General features: G+C 33.2%; 1 protein-coding gene across 1 annotated transcript; it reads right to left on the minus strand.

The window, feature by feature from the left end:
• Nucleotides 1–205: 205 nt before the first annotated feature.
• LOC112783698 (uncharacterized) lies at nucleotides 206–3,541 on the minus strand. Its single transcript, XM_025826746.1, has 4 exons — nucleotides 1,536–3,541; nucleotides 1,146–1,457; nucleotides 949–1,054; nucleotides 206–880 (listed from the first exon to the last, which is right to left on the minus strand). The coding sequence occupies exons 1-4, from the start codon at nucleotides 3,539–3,541 to the stop codon at nucleotides 206–208; spliced, it is 3,099 nt and encodes a 1,032-aa protein (XP_025682531.1).
• Between the last annotated feature and the right edge of the window lie 16,398 nt (nucleotides 3,542–19,939).

Consider the following 19,939-nt stretch of genomic DNA (forward strand, 5'->3'; position numbering starts at 1 on the left):
AAGACAATATAAAAATGTGACTATAGGAAGTCTTAAAGGATAGAAAACAGCGTTGTCAAAACCCGGATAAACAAAAGAGCTTTATATGAGACGATGCGTTTTGAAAAATCTAAAATAACTCAATCAAATCAACCTATTGTCGGAGAATATGACTAAAATACAATCTACTGAAATATGAACTACATGCATGATGGAGAATAGCATTTTAGGATTCGGCGGCCTCTTCACAATCTTCAACCCTTTCGATGGTGGACTCTTCTAAATCGCCGTCTCTCGTCAACCGCAGGCCTTCGACATCAAATTCAGGGAGGCTACTCAAACAGGATTGTGGATGAAGGTCGACCTCACAATGTTCATAATCTTCGCCCATGTCAAACAAATCTCTTGGCTTCACATGAACCACTACACTCCATCCGTTCTCCACCTCATCCTCCACGTAGAACACAAGACGCGCCTCAGATGCCAAGATATACGGCTCATCGTCTTCTCGATCACCGGTGTGGATAGGATTGGCAAAATTGACACAGGTGTGGCCCAAAACGTCTTGCCGGATGCCTCTGCCCGACGTAGTGTCCGCCCAAAGGCACTTGAACAATACTACAGTGAATTGACCGCTGTAATTTAGCTCGATGATGTCTACTAATCTCCCGTAATACGAGACACCGCCAACAGCAACATTGGCATCCCGTTTACTTGCATAACTTCTAGTATCCGAAGTGACATAGACCCCACTATTCTGTGTTTTCATCCCTTCCTCCCTCGACATGGTCCTGAATTTAAATCCATTGACGTTGTAAGCCTGATAGCGACTGGCCTGAGCACGGGGACCGCAGGCGAGCCACTGTAACTCGTTCGAATGATCCGTGCTTCCAAATTGGACCTGACATTGAACCATTAGAGACAAGAAGGCATCAAAGGGTTGTAGGATCCTGAGATATTATAGATTACCTTATGCCTGAACCAGTTCGAAAATTCTCTGTGCACAACAGTATCTATGTGAGACTGCGACCTTGTTTTACCTCGCAGCTTTCTCTTTGTGAAGGCTCTGTACTCACTGTGCATAGACAAAGTTTGTTCAAGTTCATTTCTATCAATACCCAAATTGGCTAACTGTATAATTTTAGAACTTAGGCTGTTGTACTTACTCCAAGAATTTCTCTACAGCACTGCAATTCACCAGTACATGACGATGTGCTTGAAGCTGTTCGGTTGCTGTTAGAGTAAAATATGAAGCTGCCCCGACCGACTTTCCAACCTCTGGGATCATGTCGGCAATCTCGCTCTCTGGAGCATCGCTCGGTCGGTCGTCAACGCGCGTCGGTCGGTTGATCCTAGTCTCGACATTATCTAAGTATCTTGAACAGAACGTGAGAATCTCCTCGGATAAGTAGCCCTCTGCAATCGATCCTTCTGGTTGTGCCCTGTTACGCACGTACTGCTTGAGACGACCTAGGTACCTTCGAGTAAATAACATAAATTAATAGGTGATAACAATCCTAGTTATAGAGGTCGAGAAAACTTAAGTAGATCTTTACCTCTCAATTGGGTACATCCATCGGTAATGCACTGGGCCACCAATACGGACCTCCTCGACCAAATGCACCGTTAGATGAACCATAACTGTGAAGAAGGAAGGTGGAAATATCATCTCCATGTGGCACAAAGTATGGACCACACGATCCTGAAGGAGAGGAAGTTGTTGAGGATCAATGGATTTACTGCATATTGCTCGGAAAAAGGCTGATAACTCAGCCACGACGGCAGACACTGGGGTGGGCAACACGTGTTTTGACGCAATTGGAAGTAGATGTTCCATTAGGATATGGCAGTCATGACTCTTCAAGCCGAATAACTTGCGCTGTTTTAAATCAACACAGCGAGAGATGTTGCTAGAGTACCCGTCTGGAAAGACCACATTCTTGATTGTCCTAAGAAAGACATCCTTCTCTGGATTCCGCATAGTAAAGACTGCAGCAAGATACTTTCCACCTTCAATTGGCCACATATCCTGCCGGATGCCCATCAATTGGAGATCTTTTCGAGCTTTTAGGTGGTCTTTGGACTTACCGCTTTCGTTCAACATGGTGAAAACAATGTTGTCGCATACATTCTTCTCTATGTGCATCACATCAAGGTTGTGACGTAACTCGTTGTTCTCCCAGTACGGCAAATCAAAGAATACACTCCTCTTTTTCCATGGAGACTCGTCTTGCACCACGGTCTGCTGTCCACGCCTTCTTTTACCAGCAACTGCTTGCACCTTGCCTTGTGAGACAGGAACACCCTCCAATTGTCTCAAGACATCCCTACCAGTCAATTTGGTAGGTGGGGATCTATCATCTACCTTGCCATCAAATCTACTCCGGTCCTGTCTATATTTGTGATCGCGATTCAAGAAGCGACGATGACCCATATAACACCATTTCTGACTGAAGGTGAGTCGCATAGCCTCGGCATCCAAATTACACGTGGGGCAAGCTCTCCCGCCGTAAGTATTCCAACCAGATAAATTGCCCAAGCCAGGAAAATCACTGATAGTCCACATCAGTGCAGCTCGCATCTTGAACATTTTCTTCTCACTCGCGTCGTAGGTATCAACACCAGCCCACAACTCCTTCAGCTCATCGATCAGGGGCTGTAGATAGACATCTATGTCATTGCCAGGCATTTTAGGACCAGGAATAATCATAGAGAGAATAAAGTTGGTTTGTTTCATGCAAATCCATGGGGGTAGGTTGTACGGTATAAGAATCACTGGCCATATTGAATATTTTGAACTGAGGTTTCCATAAGGATTGAAGCCATCACTAGCCAGGGCTAAGCGAACATTGCGCGGATCACCAGAAAAGTTAGTATATCTCCTGTCAAATGCTTTCCAACCCTCGCCGTCCCTGGGATGCCTCAAGAAACCGTCAGAGTTGGTTCCTCTCTTGTGCCACAACATGTCAACGGATGTCTTGCTGGACATGAATAATCGCTGCAACCGTGGAATTAAAGGAAAGTAACGGAGAATCTTCGCCGGTAGAGGTTTCCCATTCTTCTTGACAACGGTGTTGATTCTGACTAAAGAATTCTTCCTGGTCTTTTGCTTCCACCTAGATGCCCCACACCGTTTGCATCTAGACAAGTCTTGGTCTGTACCCTGGTATAGCATGCAGTCATTTGGACATGCATCTATCTTCTTGTACCCAATGCCGAGCTTCCTTATGATCCTCTTGGCATCGTGCAAGGTCTTCGGAATCCTTGCATGCTCAAAGGCATCCCCCAGTAGCTCTAGAATCAATCCGAAAGCCTTGTCGCTCACTCCGCACATGCACTTTATATGGTACAGCCTAACCAAGAAAGACAGCTTCGAGAATTTTGAGCATCCCGGATATAATGCCTGCTCGCCGTCCTCAAGCAAGTCGTGAAAGGCACGAGCCTCGCAGCTAGGTTCATCAGATAAGTACGGCAACCCCTCCGCAACGTCTCCGACATGCCCATTCATCGAGTCTTCATCTTCACTTTGCAGTCCCGTGAAGTTGAATGCGTCCTGGACCATGTCCCGCATTTGATCTCCTAAATTTACATTTGGTTCTAGTTCTTCCCTAGCGCTGGATCCCTCGTCTACGATCTTCTCACCGTGATGTAACCAAAAGGTATAGTTAGGGGGAAAGGGTTTCATCAGAAGGTGATCGTACGCGTCCTCTCTAGTTTGGTAGCACCGGAACCCACACAAAGGGCATGGGCAATGTATCATCCCATCGGATGATGCATTGGCAAATGCGAAATCAAGGAATCTATTTAGACCATCCTTATATTCTACACTCCCTCTAGGCTTTGTAATCCAACTCTTATCAATGTCTAAATGAATGAAATAGCAGAAATAAATAAAAAAATAGTATCAAAATACATAGCACTTGTAATAAAATAAATGAAAAAATGGGGAGTGTGTCAAGAGAACCAACAACAGTTTATCACAATTATGAGATGGGAGAGTGCCATACGTAATAAACTTGATAATATATTACAAGTAAAACCATGTAAAGAGCGACGGAATAACTCAAAACGGAAATAAATTTATAAAGGTTACTTGCTTCCCAGGTAACATGTAGCACACGATAGGTATTGGGGAGGAGGCTTACTCATTGCAAAATTCTGTGCTTTCTAAATAATTACTGGGTGAAAGAATTGCTGGTTCCAAGTCCAAAAAGTGAAAAGAAAATAAAAGCTTCCTTAAAAAAAGAAAAAGAAAATAGGACTGAAAGTTAGATGTAAAAAATAATAAAAAATAAATATAACTAAACAGTCCTAATGGATAGAGAATAAAATCTTGAAATTGTAGACATAAATTTCGTAGGTATGTTTATGCAAAATATTTGAGTATAGTTTCTCTATCTTGTCGTCTACCATAGAGGTACAAATAATTGGTTCAGCGAAAAAGAACATAAAAAAATAATAACAACACGAGCAGCTCAAAAAGAGTGACACACAAGAAAAGGGTCTGAAAAAATCAAATAGCAATTTAGAACTAGAGTAGCATGAATGACATCAAGAGAATCATGACCAATTAGTCCAGTGTCATAGTAAGTATAGTAGCAACCAAACAGCATGACTTAGCATGAATTGCACAAAAAATTGGTTAAGAGAAGTGTAAAACCATAATGGCAGCAGAAGCATAGTTGTGCACTTAATATATGAACACCATAGATAAGAAATCAGCACCATAAGAAGTAGTCTAATAGCAATAGCAAATAAGCAATAGTATAATAAGCATAAAGATACTAAAATGGGAGCATTCAGCGTCAAAATGACCAGGATAATTTCCCTAACACAAATAACTAGATCAGCAACTATTAAAGCAACTATTAACAAGACTAACAAAAAAAGGCTATAAATTAATGCTAAAAAACAACAGAATATCTAAATAAGGAATATAAGCATGAACCAACCATTCTAACACACACTCCTCGCAGAAAATGTGTTTGCCCCGCAATAATATGGCTTAATTATATTGAAATAAATTGCAAAATTAAAGTGAACACGATGATGATGATGCATACAAAAAGCTAGCAATGTCAAAATTAAAAATGCATTAGTTAGGGACTGAAAAAGAACATAAAATAAGAATAAAAAAATAGCTCAGGAAGAGTAAGTCAAAAAAAATAATGGACTGAAAAATGCAAATACCAATTCAGCATTAGATAAGCATGAATGACATCAAGAGAATCATGACCAATCAGTCCATTGTCACGGTAAGCATAGTAGCATAATAACAGCAGCTATTATCTTGAAATGAACCAAATTGGTGAGGAGAAGAATAACACCACAATGACAGCAGCACAAGAATTAGTAAGCAACACGTCATTAACACCTCGGCATTGTGATTCAAAATTAGATATTGGAGATTCTTGTATATCTTTTGTTCCTCAACAGTTCGTAAATGGTAAAAAGTAATCTCTCTCATTAGATAAGCATGTTATAATTAGATTTTCTTCAGGCCGTAGTAATGCTGATATGAATTAATAATGAGTGATCAATGAATATAGGCAGGCTAAGAGAGCAAGATTGCATGAACCAAAATGGGAACGTGATGTGAAGAACTGAACAAAAAGTAGTGTTTTTTACACATGCAATGCAATTTGGTTTATAAGAATCAAAGTCGATAGGGAGGCAATAGTAATCTGAGAAAGAAATAAAGCCAATAAGGATTTTAATTTATAAGAATGAAAGAGACGCATTTGATTGCACTTTGCAGCAAATGACAATGGTATTCAACAGAAAATAAAAAACCCAACAAACAAACAAAGCTACATATAATCCCTTCAAAGAAACTCCATGTAAACTAACTCCACTACCACCAAACAAAATAGAAATAAATGGAACACACTAAACATAATAAAACCTTGCACCAACATAATAAGTAAACTATCATTAACGGAAAACTATCTTCCACCTTTTTTCAAAATTTTCTTTAATGACAAGTCCTCCCTTTTTCTCCAAAGCACCAAGGAGCACTTGAACCCTCCGTGGACCATCAATAAACTACAATGACAGCTACATTAGCATCCCACTTAATGTAATCTTCTAAGCCCATGATGCGGTCAACGAAAGCATATTATAACTAGAAATGATTGAGTGTGCTATGCTGTACAGAATTGCTAACAACCATAATTCCAAACTCATTAATGTTCAGGATTAAAGTGTGCTCCTTTTATTTTATCATTTTATTTTATTTTTTTCCCTGAGAATAGTATAACTTAAGTGAAGCTCAATGAAGTGGCAATGGTCCCTTTCAAGTTTTAGCCATTACTCTCTACACATGTGGAAAGTGAAAAACTAGCTCATTTGAAGAATAGGGGAAAGACACAAACTTTAAGCACTCCATGTCTGAATATGAAAACTAAAATCCCAGATCTACATGCAATGTATCACCAAAACATCAAAAGGAAGCAAAGCATTTAAATAAAAAAGTATGAAATTGAAAGAGGATACAATGTACAACTCAAGTGTTGTAAAACAAAGAAGTAAAAAATAGAATGAAAATAAAGACAAAAGTTACTTTTTTAAAACACTCAAATAGGCATGAAAATGACAGATTTGGGAGACGAGAATAGAAGAATCATAATGAAGATAAAGGAAACTAAGCCAAAACCAACAAGCCCAACTGTGCAAACACACACCCCAACACACAACAACCAACCTGACTCAGAATACTATTATAAACAATACACAGATGATAAATATCAAGCTTTTGTCATAAAAAACAAGGGAAAATGATAACAGAGCTGAACCAATGGGAAGTGGCAAAGAACACAAACAGCTATGAAACAGCAGTTACTAATGTCTTGTACTTTACATGATAAATTTATTAACAAACAAATTTTTCAGATTAGTGCGTGCAAAGTTTCTCAATTTCTCCTGTGCAAGGGAGATGCAAACCAAAGAAACACATTCTTGGGTAATTAAAAAAACAGGAAGTAGATGCAAGAGAGATGCAAACCAAAGAAACTCAACCCTCTAACATTGATAATGAGCCTTTGTTAAAGCCTTATACTCTAACTATCACTTTCAATACAGAGCACCCATTAAATCAAAAAAAGGGGTACCTTCAAATTCCAGTCTATGAACAGCGGCAATTAACCCCAGTTAAAGACAGATATAGATAAATATTTTTACAAAATTCTAACCAACAAAGAAATCAATAAGAAAAGATCAGAGTGTCAGGACTAACCAGTGCCAGGGGACTGGTCGTGAAGGCAGCTGCGCAACTCGACAGGGGAGGGTATGAGCTTCAGGAATTGTGGATGATAGGGGAAAGCTTGAAAAATTGGGGGTTTCTGCAAAATTGGGGTTCTCGATTAACGGTTGTAACATGAAAAGGGGGAATTGACAAGTTGAATCATGATAAAATCCTCACCTGGGTGGGTTCTTCCTTGATATTTCTCGGCTGTGCTCCCGTTCTTGGTTGGCGCGCTACCAAACTCAACTCGCGGGTTTCTGCAGAATTGGAGGGAAGTAATTTCGAGTTGTAAAATAAAAGTGGAATTGGAACACTGATTTGAAACTCACCTAGTGGCGTTTATTGAAGAAGTCGCCGGGTGGGGTGGTTTTGTTTGGCGCCTCTTCTCCCGCTTTGTTCGCACCAGGAAGTGAAACGAGTAAGCCCGAAGATATACTTCCTAATTTAGCAGCGGTGTTCACTCCCCAGCCGCTATCCAGGGGAGTTTTGTGGCTTTTACCTGACCGCCACACATCTCTGCCAGGATCCTTCTTGATTAGCGGCGATTATGGTAACGGCCGCCAACCCCCTGCCGCTACTCTCCGCCTCTGCGGTAGTGACTTGTTTAGAATACAAATTTATTATTATATTTATATGTTCATGATTTTAATTATACTTTTAAGTATTCTAAATAGATTTATTTTATTATATTATATTTTACCTATCAATATATATTTCATCATGTAATTAAATAAAAATATATTTTTTAATGAAAAAATTTAATAACTAAACTAACCATTAATTATGTTGGTAAGAAGTGATCCACGGCAAAAAGAAGGATAGAGTGAAGACGACTGGAGATAGCGATGACGGGAAAAACAGGCAATGAAAATTATAAAATAATCTAACTATGGTTAAGATACTGACCAATTAAAATGTAACACATGATGAAGGGTAACTTACATGTTATTTTAGAGGAGGTTGGGTAGAATTCACCATTTTAAATCTGACAGATCAGAGAGTGATCCGATATAAAAATAACCAAGGCGGAATTCGAATAATGCCAATAAACAAGGTTTCCCTCACCCCGGCAGGGGAAGTCAATTAAACGTATATAACTATTAATATTTTTTTTTATAAATTTAAATTTTTGAAAGGAGTAATTTTATGACATAGTATAGAAAGGTTAAAAGTTTAATATTTGATAACTTTCAAAAATAAAAATAGTATAAGATAGATAAAAGAAAAAAAATTTATGCTAAAAATTAAATAAACCAAAAAGAGGAGAGACTCTTGTTTAAAAAAAATGTTAGAAATATAACCATTAATGTTATTTTCTCTTGATTAACTTAAATTTTAAGGATGAATAGTTTTATAAATTTAAAAATTAAATTGGGTACTCTCACTGTGTTACAAAATGTCTAAATACCCTAAATTCGAAAAATATAATTCTACGCTATCTAAACATTTATTAACTTGAAGAATTTTTTAGTTTTGGGCAGACTCGTTTACTCTCTTCAAACACCTCCTATGATAAAGATACTAACAAAGCACGCTATATATTAAAAACTCAGACCCCATGCAAATGACAAAATCCTTCGGATCAAAAAATAGTTTACCGCTCCTCAAAGAATCAAGAATCATTCCCCAAAACACAGCATTGAAGGTCTACTCTCTCCTTTCAAATATATATATAAAGTATAGGAATCCCTCTTGTTCGACAAATAAGATATAGGAAAAAAAAAAGAGTCAAATATTAGCTAGGTAAAATTACCTACATGAGATTCACTTCACAATTTTTTTTACAGTCGACTTCACGTGAAGTTGATAACTGATAATGGTTAGATCATTTAATTGATTTGACTAAAATTTTATCTAACGGCTCTTAATTATCAACTTCACGTGAAGTTGACTGTACTTAAATTTTCACCTATAATAAAACATATGTAGTATATTACCTATAGATTTTTTTTAATAGTATAAATGATCTTTTTATGATATGGTTGAGTGAAATAATATAAACCATATTAAAAATATAATCATTAATATTAATGTTATATTTTTTTATTAGTTTAAATTTTTGGATTACATAATTTTATGATACGGTATTAAAATTCTATATCTTAAGGATTTAGAGTTCGATCATTTCATTAGTGAATCTTAAAATTAAAAAAAACAAATAAAAAACAATTATGTAAAAATCAATCAAATCCATAAAAAAAAAACTAATGATAAACAAAAAAAAATTAAAAAAAAATAAAAAACAAAATATAGATTAATTTTAAATATAAAAAAATTATTCTACTTTGTATTTAATTTCTTGATAATAAAAATAAAAAGATTTTTTTGAACCTCTAAATTACTCTATGTGGTATCAGATCCAAATAAAAACTTCCAAACTTAGACATGACTATATATTAACAGTGGCGGAGCTTGAAACAAAATTTTAGGGGACCGTAAATTTAATATAAAAATTTAATGATAATATTTATATCAAAATAAGATTTATAAATATAATTATTATATTCTTTAAGTTTGTTACTAATAAGATAATAAATAAATAATTCTACAGATAAAATATATCTTATAAAATATGTAAAAAAAAGTTAGAATGATAAATATTAAAATTTATAATATTTATTGAATTTTTTTTTATCAATTTATACAAATACAATAATATCAATATTTATTGAATATTCTAATATTTTTTATTATATAAAAATTAAATTAAATAATAGTAAAATATAAAATAATATTAAATTAAATAAATAAAAAATATATAATTTTTTATATTTGAATTCAAAGACAAAGAGAGTGTTGTTTGTTGAATATAGAAGCAAAGCAAAGCGTGTTTTTATAATGAGAAACAAAATAGCAACGTGTTTTACATAATGAAAAGCAAGTAGCAAGCAATGTGTTTTTATAGTATTTTTATAATATGATTATTAGATGATTTTTTTATTTTTATCTTTTTTTTTTGTTAAAATCAAATCAAATAAAATTTTTTTCTAACAAATCAAATTGAATTGACGATATTGGTGTTGCCTAAAAAAAGAGAAAAATTGAAATTGAAGTGTTCTAGCGTGTAACAAAATCAAAATTGAAAATTTTGATACGTTGTGAAGTCAACAAAAGTCCACTCACCAAAAATTGTTATACAACAAAAACATGAGATGAAAATTAAACCTAAATACTTTAAGTTATAATACAACATCTAAGCCAGTTGAGCTATTTTTTATTTTTTGAAAAACTACTACTAATTTTTTTATAAAAAGTTTGGGGTCATGTCCCCTTGTCTAACTTAAGCTCCGCCACTGCATATGAATATACTAAAAATACTTGTTTTGACTTAAAAAAATTGTATTCATAATAATATCAAAACTGAAAATATACTAATTAAAATAAAATTTAAAATATCCTAAATATAAAATTAAATTACAATAAATTTAAATATTTAAATATATTATACTACACTAAGTTGGAAATACGAATATTAAATTATACTAATATGATTTATATTCATGCATGAGTATAATGAAACCAGATGGAGTTTGGGAGTGGAGAAATCAATCCGATCTACATGTCAACAACGAAAGTGTAGATTCAATAATTAATCTTTTAAAAGAAGTAATGAAGAAGCTAACCCTAAACAATTCATGAGCTAGCTACTGCCACGAATTTAATGAAGAGTGTCCATCGAGAGCGTAAAGCGATTATTTTCAATTTTTCTTTGTGTATATAAAAACATATAAGGCATTTAAAATCCTTCAGCACAACTCAGAAAGCTTGTGCATGCGTGGACTTATAAGACATCCTTCCAATATTATAATTTATTAATTATTAATTTTAATTAATTAGGGCAGCAACCAGCGCGGCATGCAGCCATTTCTCATATTCTTTTGGCATCAAGATTAATTATATTGCAAGATTAACTTAACTAGGCAATGGTATATTGCATAGGATATCATTATATAATTTATTTTAGCTATATCGAAACCTCTTACATAGACACTTATTAATGATTCACAATAAAAGAAAAAAGGAAATACCTAACTAGTTAGTCTGTGTTCAAATATTTAGTTGCATATTTACCAAATATAAGCAACTAAGTGAGATATAATATCAATTAAACCTCAAAAAACATATATCTTTAAATTATTAAGTATTGTACGCAACATAGTCTACAATTTAAAAGACAAAGTATTATCTATTTCATCCTTTTCTTTTTCTTATTTAAAAAAATGACATGGTTTAAAATAACGAAGGAATCCAAATTCAATAGTATATTTACTTTATAGTTTATAGTGTAGACTCTTTTTTTAAAATTTATTTAATTTGACTCCCGAGTATTGAGGATCTAAACACCTTTTCTTCTTTGTTGGAGGAAAAAGGAAGGAGGGAGGGGGGGATCACTCGCAAATCTAATGTGGCATATCGTAGGAGCGAGGATAGAGCTTTTAGGGTCTAAATCGTGATCTCAACTCTTTATTTACAAAATTACATACACTAAAAACTAGTATAAATAGTTGTCTTTGTTGTCTCTTTGCAACTCGTGATACACATGAAGTGATGTTTGAACACGATCAATATATATAGCATGCATATTGCCGTATTCTATCTCTCGACGGAATCAATCCAATCTTCTGATAATTTAGGGAAAAAGTTCAACGTATGAGGCTTGGTCAAGAATCTGTGGCAAATAATTAAAATAAGTGAATAATTAGTGTTTTTATCTATAATAATATTACGGAAACATAAATTGATTGAAATTATGTTGACTTTTTATGATATTATAAATTAGAGACAATTACATTTTCTTTTTTTAAAAGATGCTAAAATGAAACTCTTCTCCTCTTTATTTGTAAAATGTACATTTTCTTCTTTTATAACTTTTAAAAACCTCTTCTAATCTTTAATCTATTTTAATTTTTTTGTATTAACTAATGTTAACTTCATTATTTTTTAAGAAAATAAATTATTTTTTACGAAAATGCCTTTTAGTAAAAATTTTATTTTTTTGCTATTAAATTTTGCTTACCAAAATATTCTTTAATAATTTTTTATTGATTAAATTGTATTTTTATTAAAATAATTTTTAAACAAATTAATAATTAAATTATTTTTTTCTAAAATACCCTTCAATAATTTTTTAATTATTAAAGTATAATTTTACCAAAATTTTTGTTAACAATTATTTTTATATTTTACTATTAATTTTTCTATATCAATATATATTACTTTAACATATAAATTAATAATTAAAGAATTATTGAAGGGTATATCTTAGAAAAAAAATTAATTGTTAATTTTTTAAAAAATATTTTGGTAAAATTAATTAATAAAAAATAATTTATTAAAAGGTATTTTGGTAAGTAAAATTTAATGATAAAAAAATAAAATTTTTACTAAAGGGTATTTTTGTAAAATATAATTTATTTTTTCTTAAAAAATAGATAAAGTTAACATTAATTAATACAAGAAATTAAAAATGGATTAAAGATTAATTTTTTTAAAAGTTAGAAGGGAGTGGAATGTACATTATTTTACAAATAGAAGGGAAGAAAGTGTTATTTTAGCATCTCTCAAGGAAAGGGAGTGTAATTTTCTCTAATAATAAAGATTGACATATAGTAAAAGTAAAATGAATGGGGCCTATTATATCTGACAGAGAAAAACATTGGAGATTGATCTGTATATTAATTTTTCTTGAGGACTAAAATATCTGCTTTTAAAATTCTTTGGGACTGATTTGGATAATTACTATGCTGAAAAATAGACTGGGAACTGATTTATCTGTCGAAGTAAATCTTAGGAATTGATATGTGTATTGATTTTTCTTAGGGATTAAAATGTTCACTTTTAAAATCTTTAGGGACTGATTTGAGTCATTATTCTAAAAGAAATTATATTGATAGTTATAAAATTAACTTAAAATTATTTTTTTAAAACAATTAAATCTTGATTCTGATTATTAATTACAACATTAGTATTTTTTTAATTATATGTAATAAATATTTAAAAGAAAAAAATATAAATATAAATTAAAAAGATAAGTAGTAAAAATTTAAAACTAAATAAAAAAACTAAAAAGTATGTATATAATAATAATATATTATTTTTATGTTAATAATATTATGTGATATTGTTAATTATATTTAATTAAAAATTTGATATATTATTTATAATTTAATAAATTTATTTAAATTATATTATTTTATTAGTTTTAGTCATCAAAAAAATTTTATTAGTTTTATTTTTAGTAGAATAAAAATGTAAAGAGGCAGACACATAATGAGAGAAAAATAAAGGAGAGAAAAAATTTGTCAATTTTAAAAAAGAATAGATTTTATTTTAATTATAATGAAAAAATATTTTATTAGCCATTTTAGTTTGTCAAATTAGTAATATAAAATATATATATTGTAAATTATATATAGGGTGTAGATAAGAGAATAGAGAAAGAAAGTTTATTAATTTTGGAAAAAAATATTTTATCTTAATTTTAATAAAAGAGTGTCATGTGATATATTTTGGTTGTTAAATTAATAATATAACATAGTTATTTTAAATTTTAATTTTAATATTTTAATTTAATTTACATTATAATTGAAAATGTCATGTTCCATATTTTAATTGCTAAATTTATAATTAATTATTAATAAAGATATATAAAAAAGTAGAATGGATAAAGAAATGAGAGAAAGAGAAAGTAGGAGTGGGGAGGATAAAAATTTTAAATTTTAAAAGAAAAATTTTAATTTTAATTATAATAAAAAAAGTGACATGTACTGTATTTTAATTGTAAAATTAATAATTAATTGTATTATGTATATACTAAAATTAGTTACCAATATAAAATATATATTAAAATATAAATATATATTAAAAATAAATTAAACTCTACATAAATTTATATATAAATATAAGTGACCGATTTTAATTTATAAATAATATTTTTAATTAGTAATATATAATAGTATAATCATGTCAATGTTAAATCTGAAATGGATTACGCATTGGCCAACGTTTTTGAACCAAAAGGAAAAAGCTAAAATTTTCATTGAAATGCTGAATCAAAATAACAGGATAATAACCAACTTTAATTGATCTAATAGTTCATTAATTTATTAATTTATTTAAATAAATACAACAACAACAACAAAGCCTTGTTCCACTAAGTGGGGTCGGCTACATGACTCAAACGACGCCATTGTGCTCTGTCATGTATCATGTCTACAGAGAGACCGTTTATATGTAGATCTCGTTTGACCACCTCATGGATGGTCTTCTTAGGTCTTCCTCTGCCTTTCGCCCTTTGTCCATCTTCCATCTCATCCACCCTCCTGACTGGATGTTCTATCGGTCTTCTTCTTACATGTCCAAACCACCTGAGACGCGATTCAACCATCTTTTCCATAATAGGTGCTACTCCAACTCTCTCCCTTATATCTTCATTCCTTATTTTATCCAATCGCGTATGACCACTCATCCATCTCAACATCTTCATCTCTGCCACACTCAGCTTATGTTCGTGCTCCCCTTTAGCCGCCCAACACTCCGTACCATACAGCATAGCCGGTCTTATAGCGGTGCGATAGAATTTACCTTTAAGTTTTAAAGGCACTTTTTTGTCGCATATAAAACCAGATGCACTCCGCCATTTTGACCAACCTGCTTGGATCCTATGATTTACATCATGTTCAATCTCTCCATTATCCTGTATGATGCACCCAAGATACTTAAAACTTTTAACTTTTCGTAGGGTGTTCTCTCCAATTTTCACCTCTATATTGGAGTTTTCCCTTCTCAGACTGAACTTACATTCCATATATTCCGTCTTGCTACGGCTTATGCGCAGACCATACACTTCTAGAGCTTCTCTCCATAACTCCAACTTCTTATTTAGGTCTTCCCTTGACTCTCCCATAAGAACGATATCGTCGGCAAAAAGCATGCACCATGGCACAGGCTCTTGGATGTGCTCTGTGAGTACTTCTAAGACTAATGTGAAAAGGTATGGACTTAAGGATGATCCCTGGTGTAATCCTATACCAATAGGGAATTCCTCTGTCACACCACCTTGAGTCTTCACACTAGTTGTGGCCCCATCATACATGTCTTTAATTGCCCGAATATATGCGATCCTTACTCTCCTCTTTTCTAAAACCTTCCATAAGACCTCCCTTGGTACCCTATCATACGCTTTTTCCAAATCAATAAACACCATGTGTAGATCCCTTTTATTACTACGATACCTCTCCATCATCCTTCTTAATAGGTATATCGCTTCAGTGGTAGATCTGTCTGGCATAAATCCAAATTGGTTCTCTGTTACTTGTGTCTCTTTTCTCAACCTCCGTTCTATCACCCTTTCCCATAACTTCATAGTATGACTCATAAGCTTAATCCCTCTATAATTTTCGCAACTTTGTATATCCCCCTTATTCTTGTAGATAGGTACCAAGGTGCTCTTTCTCCACTCATCAGGCATCTTCTTTGACCTTAAAATCTCATTAAAAAGCTTGGTTAACCAGTTGATGCCTTTTCCTCCAAGACCCTTCCAAACCTCAATCGGGATATTATCAGGTCCTACTGCCCTGCCATTTTTCATCTGCTTTAGAGCCTCTTTTACCTCGAAGTCTCGAATCCTTCGATAGTAGTCAAAGTTTTGATCTTCTTCCCTTGTGCATAATCGACCAAGGCTCGGAAGAGTCTTCTGTCCCTCATTAAATAACTCGTAGAAGTAGCTCTTCCACCTTTCATTAATCTTCTCCTTTTGAGCCAACACCTCTCCATCCTTATCCTTTATGCACTTAACCTGATCCAAATCTCTCATTCTTCTTTCCCGGCTCTTTGCAATTCTATATATACATTTTTCTCCTTCTTTTGTGCCCAAAGACTGGTAGAGACCCTCATATGCTCTTGTTCTTGCTTCACTTACAGCCACTTTTGTCTCTTTCTTAGCCGCCTTATATTTTTCCCAGTTACCTGCATTGCGGCATAAAGACCACTCTTTAAAGCATTCTCTTTTTATCTTTATCTTTTCTTGTATACTCGCATTCCACCACCAGGACTCCTTGTCTCTTGGTCCTATTCCTTTAGATTCACCAAAACTTTCTTTTGCTGTTCTTCTAATAACTTCTGCCATCTCCCTCCACATCTCTTCCGCGCTTCCATTCCCATCCCACTTTGCCTCTTCTCCTACCCGTCTTAGGAAGCTTCTTTGTTCCTCACCTTTCATCCGCCACCACCTCGTCCTTGGGTTCTTCGTATGATGTCTTTTCCTCAACTTTTGCTCAACGCGAAAATCCATGACGAGCACCCTATGTTGTGTTGTCAAACTCTCTCCCGGGATAATTTTACAGTTAATGCAAAATTTCCGGTCGACTCTCCTCAACAAGAAGAAGTCGATTTGAGAGCTTGTCATGCCACTCTTATAGGTTATAAGATGTTCGTCTCTCTTTTTAAAACATGTATTTGCGATGAGAAGATCAAAAGTTGAGGAAAAGTCCAAAATAGTTTTACCCTCGGCATTGATCACCCCGAAACCATGGCCTCCGTGAATACTCTCATATCCAGTTACTTTTCTCCCAACATGGCCATTTAAATCTCCTCCTAAGAAAATCTTATCTCCCAAAGGTATGCCTTGAACCAAACTCTCTAAATTCTCCCAAAACCTTATCTTGTGTTGTTCGTCCGAACCCACTTGCAGTGCATAGGCGCTAATCACATGGAAAGCACCTCCCTCCACCACAAGTTTGATAGAGATGATCCGATCTCCCACCCTCTTGACATCAACTACGTCCTTCTTCCACTGCTTATCCACAATTATTCCAACTCCATTCCTATTCTTCACCTTTCCTGTATACCAAAGTTTGAAACCAGAAGAATCCAACTCCCTAGCCTTTGCACCAACCCATTTCGTTTCTTGTAGGCACATAATGTTAATAATCTTCCTCCTTGTCATGGTGTCCACCACCTCCATGGACTTTCCTGTTAGAGTGCCTATGTTCCATGTCCCAAATCTCAACCTTTTGTCGCTTCGACCTTTACCTTTTCCTTTGTGAACTAGCTTATTTACCCTCGTCCGTTCACGAAAACGCGAGAACCCTTGCTCATTTAACACTACATCCGGGCACCGATGCAGCGGCTCTTGCTTTGACACCGTACTCGAGCCATACGGCGCGTTACTTCCGGGCAACGACCTAGCTTTAGCGCAATAATGTCTTTGATTCATGTCATGGGGGGTTCGGCTATATTTTTACGTTGGTTGCCGAAGACCTAACACAATCCTCCTCCTTTATCCGGGCTTGGGACCGGCTATGTACCGCAAGTATAACATAGGCGGAGTTAATTTATTTAAATAAATATCGAAAATTTAAATTTTACTTGTACTTGCCATAATTTATTGAAAAACCGAAAAAAATAAACAAGAGAATTAAATCAAAATATATACCATAATTGCTGATACATTGGTGATCCACCTATAATTGCGGTCCCCATAATGGTGGTTTTCTTTTTTCTTTTTCTAATGTTAAAGTTTGAGATGAGGCCACTATAGCCCATTATGGTCCCAATACAAGGTCATTAGAATATGCATATGGACTTACCCAACACTACTATTGTATTTTCATATATTGAAAACTAATTATATCTTTGATCTCACACATGGAGTAAACTTTTTAAACTGGATCAAATCTATTCAACTCTAACAGTATATTAAAATAATTATACTATGTATTCATATATATAGCTCTATACTGTTACTGAGCTATGGTTTAGATTTTAGAATTACAATCACTACTCCTCTACCTAGCTCGGCTCATTTAACTTTAATCATGTATTCGTACTTCAAAGTAACATTTTCTTTAGAAAGAAGGTCCACAATAATTACTTGGAGCCAATAGAGCTTGAGAGTACTTAATTTATTGGAATATAATTCTCTAAACTCAGAAAATTTGTGAAACAAAAAATAAAAGCAGTAGTCATGTTTGTTGGATTATTCCAAAACTATATGCTTTCCTCCTTAAAGTTCATTTTATATATTATTAAATTAAGAAAAATTCTTGAAAGTTATTAATTTTTAGTATTTTTTTATCATGATTTGATTAACATAAATATTAAATTATCTATAATAAATAAATTTTATAAATTTATATGCATAAATTTTAAAAAATATAAATACAAATTATATTAATTTATATGTGTAAATTTTAATAAATATAAATATAAATTATATATTTTTTATATGTAAAATTTTTATCAATATATGTGTAGGGGTAGTAATGGGGCGGGTAGGGACGGGTTTTTGTTCTACCTGATCCCACCCCGCCGTACAACGACCCGCATAGAACCTGCTCCGCTTCTATCTGCGGGTAGTAAAACGTTGAACCCTAACCCGTCCTTGTGGGTACCCGTTCCGCCCTATCCGCCCCTATAACTATTAAAATTTAATATATAAAATTAAATTTTAAAATTTATATAACTATCATCACATACATAACATAAATTAAAGTAATTTAAATATGATATAATATTATTAATTATTTACTAATTATTTTATATATATTATATATATAGCGGGGCGGGTATTACCTAAACCCGACCCCGCCCCACCCTTCCCAAGAACCCGCCTCGCTAGAAACCCGCCCCGTTACTCGCCTCGAGCGGATAGGAGTGGAGTGGATACCTGTATATGTGTAAATTCAGGTAGTATTACCATCCCTATATATGTGTAAATTATTGTTGATAGAAAACTGACAAAAAAATAATATATTTGTTGAGCATATAAGCGTTGCTCTTGAACTAAAACGCACGTTTGGGGGGGAGGGGGTTGTTTTAACAAACAAACAAGAGAGTATAATATATAAAATTGCTAGTGTTAACTAAATTATATATAAAATGTAGGAGTTGAAAAATGTATGGGCCATTGTGGTCTTCCAGTTGAAAAATTCAAGATCTGATCCCAATGCAAGGAGAGGTATATATGGTTTTCTTTTCATATATATGGGATTTCGTATGGGCTTCATATTCCTTTGTAATACATGATGTCACATTAATATATATTACCCCATAATATTTATAATCAACCGCAATGTTAATAAGCATTGGAAAATTTTCTCCATCCCATACATTAATTAATTTCCTCTCATTACAAAAATACTAAGATGAATCTTCATTCACTAATTTTTCTCCATTAGCATCAGGCACGGATATATATATATAGTAAGGGTGCTCCCTCCTTTCTTATTTTCCACGGTAAAATGATAATATTGTGTTGAAATAAATTGTTTTATAATTCAAATCATTCATAATAAATCATAAAAAATTATGCAAAAATATACTTTTATTCAGAGAAATTAAAAATTAAAAATTAATAAAAAATTGTGTTAATTTTTTTCAACTAAAATTTTTTATATTCTTAATACGACGGCTGAATTATATTTTTTTTGGTGGAAAAAGAGTTGTTGAGACAATTTTGGTATATTAGGTAGCATTTGGTGGAGAGACAGGGACTGAAAGACTGAGATTAAAGAGACAGAGACTGAAATAAATTTCAGTATTCTGTTTGGTGCAAAGTAGGAGAAATTGAAACAAGAATAAAACTCTAATTTAATTTGCACAAAAGGTAAAATTGAAATTAATTAATTGAAATAGGATATTTTAAGTATAAAATATTATTAAATTTTTAGTCTCCATCCTTAAAATTTTCAGTTTCTTGTGTCTCCAATTTTTGGA

Source organism: Arachis hypogaea, chromosome 13 (assembly GCF_003086295.3).
Source record: "Arachis hypogaea cultivar Tifrunner chromosome 13, arahy.Tifrunner.gnm2.J5K5, whole genome shotgun sequence".
Classification (NCBI taxonomy): domain Eukaryota; kingdom Viridiplantae; phylum Streptophyta; class Magnoliopsida; order Fabales; family Fabaceae; genus Arachis; species Arachis hypogaea.